Source organism: Cynocephalus volans, chromosome 7 (genome assembly GCF_027409185.1).
Source record: "Cynocephalus volans isolate mCynVol1 chromosome 7, mCynVol1.pri, whole genome shotgun sequence".
NCBI classification, from domain to species: domain Eukaryota; kingdom Metazoa; phylum Chordata; class Mammalia; order Dermoptera; family Cynocephalidae; genus Cynocephalus; species Cynocephalus volans.
The window spans coordinates 69,663,613-69,670,441 of NC_084466.1; the positions used below are offsets into that span (position 1 = coordinate 69,663,613).

General features: G+C 41.3%; 1 protein-coding gene across 2 annotated transcripts in view; it reads left to right on the forward strand.

The window, feature by feature from the left end:
- The window catches only part of VPS36 (vacuolar protein sorting 36 homolog), a 31,424-nt gene extending 28,357 nt beyond the window's left edge, over nucleotides 1–3,067 (forward strand). For both annotated transcript variants that reach the window (XM_063102910.1, XM_063102912.1), the window contains one exon: nucleotides 71–3,067. In XM_063102910.1, coding sequence (XP_062958980.1) covers nucleotides 71–164 — 94 coding nt within the window. In that variant the 3' untranslated portion in view covers nucleotides 165–3,067. The remainder of the gene's footprint in view (nucleotides 1–70) is intronic.
- The last annotated feature ends 3,762 nt before the right edge of the window (nucleotides 3,068–6,829 follow it).

The following is a 6,829-nucleotide window of genomic DNA, read 5'->3' on the forward strand; positions in this document are numbered from 1 at the left end:
TAAGGTGTTTGCGTTTGTGTTCGTGTTCCTGACTGGAAGGATAATTTTGTTTTTTTCTTTCTATTCCTAGGTTGCTGCTTGCAGAGAAGATGGGCCATCTTTGCCGAGATGACTCAGTAGAAGGCTTACGGTTTTACCCAAATTTATTTATGACACAGAGCTAAGGATTTTGTATTTGAAATACTTTTTGTCTATACACTTGTGTCATGTAGAGGTTGCTTGACATTGGAACTAAGAGATAAACCCTGATAAACTAGGAATTTATTAGAACTTCACAGTATAATATAAAACTTTTAATTTCTCCCTCAATATTATGGTCCAGGAAGCTTATTTAGGATACATATAGGAAAATACAGAAAATTGAATACCAATATGAATTTAAAATCATGCTATAGCTGTGCAGGACCCTTAGAGTTTAACTTGAAATATGGTGGATTTTAACTTGATCCTCAAATCTAACCATTTTATAAAGAAGGGAATTTAGTTATTGGGGAAGATAAGAGAAGTTGCATGTTTGGACAGTTTAGAATATTATTTTCGTGTGACTAAAATTCATTGGATTATAACTGAAGTTTTTCTCTGATGTGCCCATTTTGGGGGGTTTTCATGAAGGAAGTCATATCCACAGTGTAGTTTAAGTACCTGCCAACTCTAGAACAAAATATCAAACTGTGGAATGCCATATGAGGCCCCTCCCAAAGGCCTTTAGAAGCAGTCATAGGCATTTCTTCAACCAACCAAATAAAGCACCTTTAAAAAAGGAGAGAATTTTATTTGACTTACGTATATATACTCCAACTAGTTTCTTTTCATTTTTTTGAGTGATGATTTCATGGCTGGCATTTAAAGAATGCAGCTGTATCATTTTGTTTAAAAAACGCTGTGGATTTTGAAACTGAATGAAAGAGCTGTACAGACATGCCCAGAGTTATAATTACCAATTTGGGAGGTAGATAGCTACCTAGGATTGTTGTGCAGGTGGAAGGGCACAAGGAACTTTTAACTGCTTCGCAGGAACTTTAGTGAAGCCAAGGACGAAGTAGAGAAGTAATATGTCTCCTTTTCCTTCCCTTATGGAGTTTCAGCACTGAACTTTTAAAAATCTTTCTATCATATTCTAGCAATATTTTTTTTTCTTTGCCCTACACATTATAAGTTGTGTGGAGAAACTATCTAGGTAAAAAGATAGTTTGAGATGATAAAAACTGGCTAATATCACATGTAGATTGCTTGAGTTTTAAAGTAGACTGCCTGGCTTCATGTGTTACTGCTCTACAGCTTACAGTATGTTGCATTACCTCAGACTCAGGGACCCCACAGGACAGAGAGAGACTTCCTTTCTGAGACTCAGTTGGAAGTGGACGGGTAGTGATGGTTTTTGGCCAAGCCTCTGGAAGGGATGGTATCTGTATTAGGAGAACCACTGGGACCAGGAGAAGGGATGCCCAGGTTCCCACTCTGGGAACCCTGAGATGTTCTCACTGGGTGAGGTGGAGGGCCACTGCCAGAGGCTGCTGCAAATGTCCTCTGCGGAAGTGGCAGAGATCCTTAGCTACAGATTCAGGAGATCCCAGCGATCTCATGATCCCTGCGTGAAAAGAGGCTGTTTTTGCTTTGTGTCTACTGTCACAGGAATGCCGTGGCTTAGGTATCCTGCTTTAGTCTTCGTTTTACAAACCTTCACTGACTCTTCATTGTGGTGACGGATCCCCTTATTACCCCATTGCTCAGCCTCAGGTTTATTTTGGGGGTGATTCGGTGTCTGGCTGCTCAAGTCTTTTAGGGGTGAGTTGGAGCATTGCTTCAGCTCGTTTGTATGTTTTGACTCTGTGGGTTGCACTCACTTCACACTGCTCTGGCAAACTTGTATATACACACACACACGCACACACGATATCTCATCTGGCTAAGGTTTTTTAAAATTACAAAGATTAATAATAATCTGTTTCATGAGTTGATATGAGCTGCAAGTAAGATTGTTAGAGCCACTGGATTTAACTTTAATGGTTTGGATTCATTAAGTAAACCTACATAATTCAACATACTTACTTACTTTAGTGTGACAACAGATGAACAAAAATGCAGCAATCTGAATTGCATAAAGTGAAGAAAAGTGACATATGAATATATTTTGCAAATGTCACATTAGTTAAAAAAAAGCATGACTGGTTTTATTATTTTATTTTTAAAGTGGGTATTCTCACTGTTTCCTGAGCTCTATATGTCCTTTTATCGTTTTTTTTTTTTTTGCCAAATAAGGTTTTAATTTTTGGTCCTCTATTGGTAGATGTTATGTTTAAATACAAACGATCAGGCCCTAAGTGCAAAAAAGTTCTGACTTGGTGCTTATCACTGGTATAATTACTATTTTTGCTTTCCTAACTTCGCTCTTAGGAGCGTGAATCTCTTTATAGCTTTATGGTAATGGAATATTTCTAGTCATGTAATGTCAAGAAAAAATTTTTTACATTGTGTAAGTGAAGATTGTTTTCAGGGTTAATTGCTTGGTATTAATTTATATAGAATAAAATTATTGCAAAATTTTAAAATGATTTTTCTTAACTTGGTGTTCTTTTTAAATACTCTGAAAAATACATGAAAATGATAAACCTTTAAGTCGCACTAAGCCAGTATGTTAAGAATTTTTCTTTTCGGTTTTATAATCAAGAGTTGCTTATAAATATTTATTACATCAAGCTCTTACTATTTTAGTTGTCTTAAAGGAACGGGAAATGAGTCATAAGCTTTCTTTTTTAAAAAAATTCTTGATGTGAATTCCACTGTTGATTGACCACGTGTATTCATGTGAATGTGCTATCTCTTGTTCCCTGTTACCAGACTAATATGACCAGAATGTGGACTCATCACGTCATCATTCTCGTGCTCAGATACTTAAAATGGTTCTTTTTTGCTCAACAGTCACTGAGTCTTCATTTGGTTCAATGGATTCACAACTTGTAAGGAGGTTAGGATTTAAAGACTGTGCCAAAGGACAAAATCAAGCATGCTCAAAATGATCCTTGAAAATCTCCTAAACTGCCAATAAAGTTCTCTTTATAGTCTTACAGTTTGAATCCCTGTGGAGTGACATGTGGGTATGAATATATTATGCATATAGTAAGAACAATATGTTGTAAAAAACTGCATATCAGCAGTAGACTTTTATAGCATTAATAATTCAATTCAATTAAAAAAACTTTTTTGAATACATACCGACTTTGTGTGAAGAACTTTGTGGGGCAGTGGGGGGTGAGATACAGAGGGGAATAACACACAGTTCTACCCCTAAGAACGGGGTGGCCTACTTGGGGAAATAGACATGTGAGCAACTTTCATTGAAGATGGAATACAGTCGAAGCCATGGATAGGACACAGGTACCTGCTGTGGAGGACAGGAAGGAGCCTTTAGTTCTGGTGGAGGGCTCTGGGAGGGCTCTGGGAGAGGAAGATCCTGGTAAACAAGGCTCACAAGGACCAAGAGATTGTCAGTAGTGGAAGGCATCAGTCAAAGGAACAGCATGAGCTGTGCCCCTTCCTGTTCCTGGACACATTTCCCTGTCTGTCCAGACTTCCTTTCATTACTTCTTTCCACTTACCCTCCCCCACCCCCACTAATCCAAATCATACTTTGCTCAATCCTACCTGCTCTAGAAAAATGTTTCTAATACACAGCTCTACTATTTCCGAACTCTGTAAGTTATTGTCTGTGCCATGTATTTGACTATATTTTGTCTTATTCTCTTAATTTGTGTCTTGATACCTTAAGAAAATAGAGACATTGGATTTCTTTAAGTTAAAAGACTGTCATCTAATGCTTCTTCTGGATTCTCACTGGCCTAGGTCAGCAACTGTACATAGTAGATTCCTAGTTAAGTATTAACTGAACTGAGTGATTTTTTGATTATAGTACAATGCCATGAGTTGACTAGCAAACCTAAATCTGTGTCCCCTTCCCAAGAGGTTTCTTAACCAGACATGTCATAGCTCACCCTGTCTGAAATCTGCTAAGTCTTATTCAAATTCCCTGAGTGGGCCATATCCATGATGTGGGAAGACTCCAGAAATCGGGTTACACAAATGGAAGATCTTGTTATTACAAGCTGTTACTACAGTGTGAAAATTGGGTCATTCGTGTTCTTCCTTGTGTCCTGATAGGAAATCATAAGTCAGTTATAGCTTTCATCTCAGAGCATTACCTAGGGAAATAAAAGATTCGTTTGTATAAAGGGAGTTACTGAGATACTGTATAAATTTTACATAATTTGCACAAGATCACTAGAGCAGTCGCTGACCTGTAAAGAGAATTCAAGTATCTTCAGAGCCAGATTAGTCTTAGTTCGTTACTGACAAAACCAGACCATTGTTCTTTTGAAAGTTTCTTTTTCCTTCACTTTTATGTTGCCTTCTTTCAGAAAAGATTATATCCTAACTGTCCAATAAAATCTTACAGTTTGGCAAGAAATCTAATTAAGACAAAAAATGACCAAGCATCTCAAAGCCATTATTTTAAAAACTACCAAGCATATCGATACAGCCCCTTCAACCTAGATTCTCCCACCACCAAAGAGTGACTTGGAGACAGATGTGTCTGAAAGATTAACACAGAGCAAGTTGCTTTCTATATGTTTCATTTAATCAGCATAAAATTTCAATATAATTATTATATGTCTTTTATAGTGGAGGGAGGAGGAATTAAGTAAATTACCCAGGGTTATGGAGGCAGGCCTGGAGATTAATCTAGGCTTCATCTAACTCCAAAGCCCACTCTTTCCACTGAGTTTTCGCTTTCAAAACTGAAGATGCCAGAAACTATGTGGCATGTATTTGAAAAGGAATCCCAACTTGAGTTATGATTGGATATTAGACTAGATATTTCTGCTGGCATAGAAGTTGTATGATGGCCTTAAAGCCTTTGAAACTTTGCATAGATTTAATTAGTGCTGTTGGTATTAACTATTTGACGAGATAAGTACTTAGAAAATTTGGTACCTCTGATAACATATGTGAATAATAATTGTGCTACCTTTTAAAAGATGAAATGATAGATTCAAGGACCTGCAAATGGAATATTTCTAAACGTTTTAAAAATTGAGGTAAAATTTACAGTGAAATGCACAGATCTTAAGTCAGATATGGGTTTTGACAAATGCATAGTAAATCCATGAAACTCACAACCCAACCAATCAATAGAACATTTATGCTCCCCCAAATTTCCCTGGTGCCTCCTTCCAATCACCTGCTCCCCAGAGGCCACCACTGTGATCTGATTTCCATTGATGTACATTAGTTTTGTCTGTTAGATGGTATATTTTGCATAAAAGAAAAGCAAATGGTAAACTGTATGCACATCACTCAATAGCAAGCACAGCTCTTAGGAACTCAATCCTCTCATATTTTAAAAAGACAACTTTTAACACTTCCAGAGTAGATTTTTTAAATGTTTAGTTATTTTTAATTTAATTAAATAACCAATTCTGGCTCCAGGGAAAGAAAAAGATGCACCTTACCTGAACTGTATTCTTTTGAAACTTCAATGGCATTTGGGAAAGCAAGTTTTTTGGGAAAGCATGTTTACAACCCGCACGTCAGGCTATTTCAAAGACTTATTTTTGTGGTCATCCAGAAGAAAATGACACTCGGGATAAAGTGAATTTGAAGTGTCAGGAGACTGCTGGCTTGCCCTTAAAACTCCGTGTCCTGGCCGTGGGCCGTGAGTGCGTGCGTGAGTGTGTTAGGGGATCTGCGTTTGCGGTGGCCGTGTCACCTCCCGCAGGACCTTTGTGGCCGCGTGAGTTTCCTGCCAGTTTCCTGTCTGGCAGCAGGCTAGCCGGGGGCGGGCAGGAAAGGATGCGCTGCCCAGAAGGGGCGGGGGCGGCCCTCGCCCGGTGCCGAATGCCCCCCGCCCTCCGGGTGCCCGCCCTCCCCGCGCCGTCTGGGGCGGGCCCGGGCGGGGCTGCGGGAGCGGCGCGCGGCGGGGCCGGGCTGCGCAGTCCGGGGACGCGGGATGCCCGGCGCGCTGCCTCGCCGCGCCTGAGGCCTCCCGCCAGCCAGCCTTGCCGCCTCGCCACCTAGCCACCTCGCGCTGCCCGGGCCGCTGCGCCCGCCGGTCCTGAGAGGTAAGAAGAGCCCTCCGCGGCCCGGTGCGCGCCACTCGGCGGGCGCTCTCGTGTCGCGGGGGCCCCCCCTCCGGCAGCTCCTCTGGGGTCGGGAATTGCCCTCGGACCCTGCCGCCGCTCAGCCACCCGAAAGCGCAGGTGGACGGTGGCGTTCCCTGCACGCCACTCGCCTCCGCCCCCAGGGGACAGCTTGTAAAAGGTGTCGTCTCCACACCGTGGAGTCCCGACTTTAACCTGCACCTAGCTCTCCCCTGGCGCAGGTGCTGCCGCGTGACTGAGCCTGGACGTTGAGTCCGAATTGTTGGGACCCTTGAAAAATCGCATCTTGGGATACTGAGCGTTGCGGAATAAGTTTGCTTCTTTCTAAAAAGAAACCCTTTCTGGGGTACAATCAGTATGAAATATAAGCATTTCAAAACAGTCCTCATTAAGAGGGCTTTATGCTGACGACACCAGGGCTAGCTTTCCAAACGTGAACTTGACTTGCGTGCCTTTGCAAAGCGCACCGCTTCCCAGGGAAGCTGCACCCAACCGGTGGGACTAGGCAGAGCAGACCCGACTGAATATATAAATAAATCCTGTTTACACGAGTTGCTTTGGAATTAGGGATTTCCTCCCAATAAACATTATTATTAGATATACACACCAGCATGTGCATGTTGTCAGAAGAGACAAAATCACTGTGCTTCATTTTGTTTTCCCTTTTACTCTTT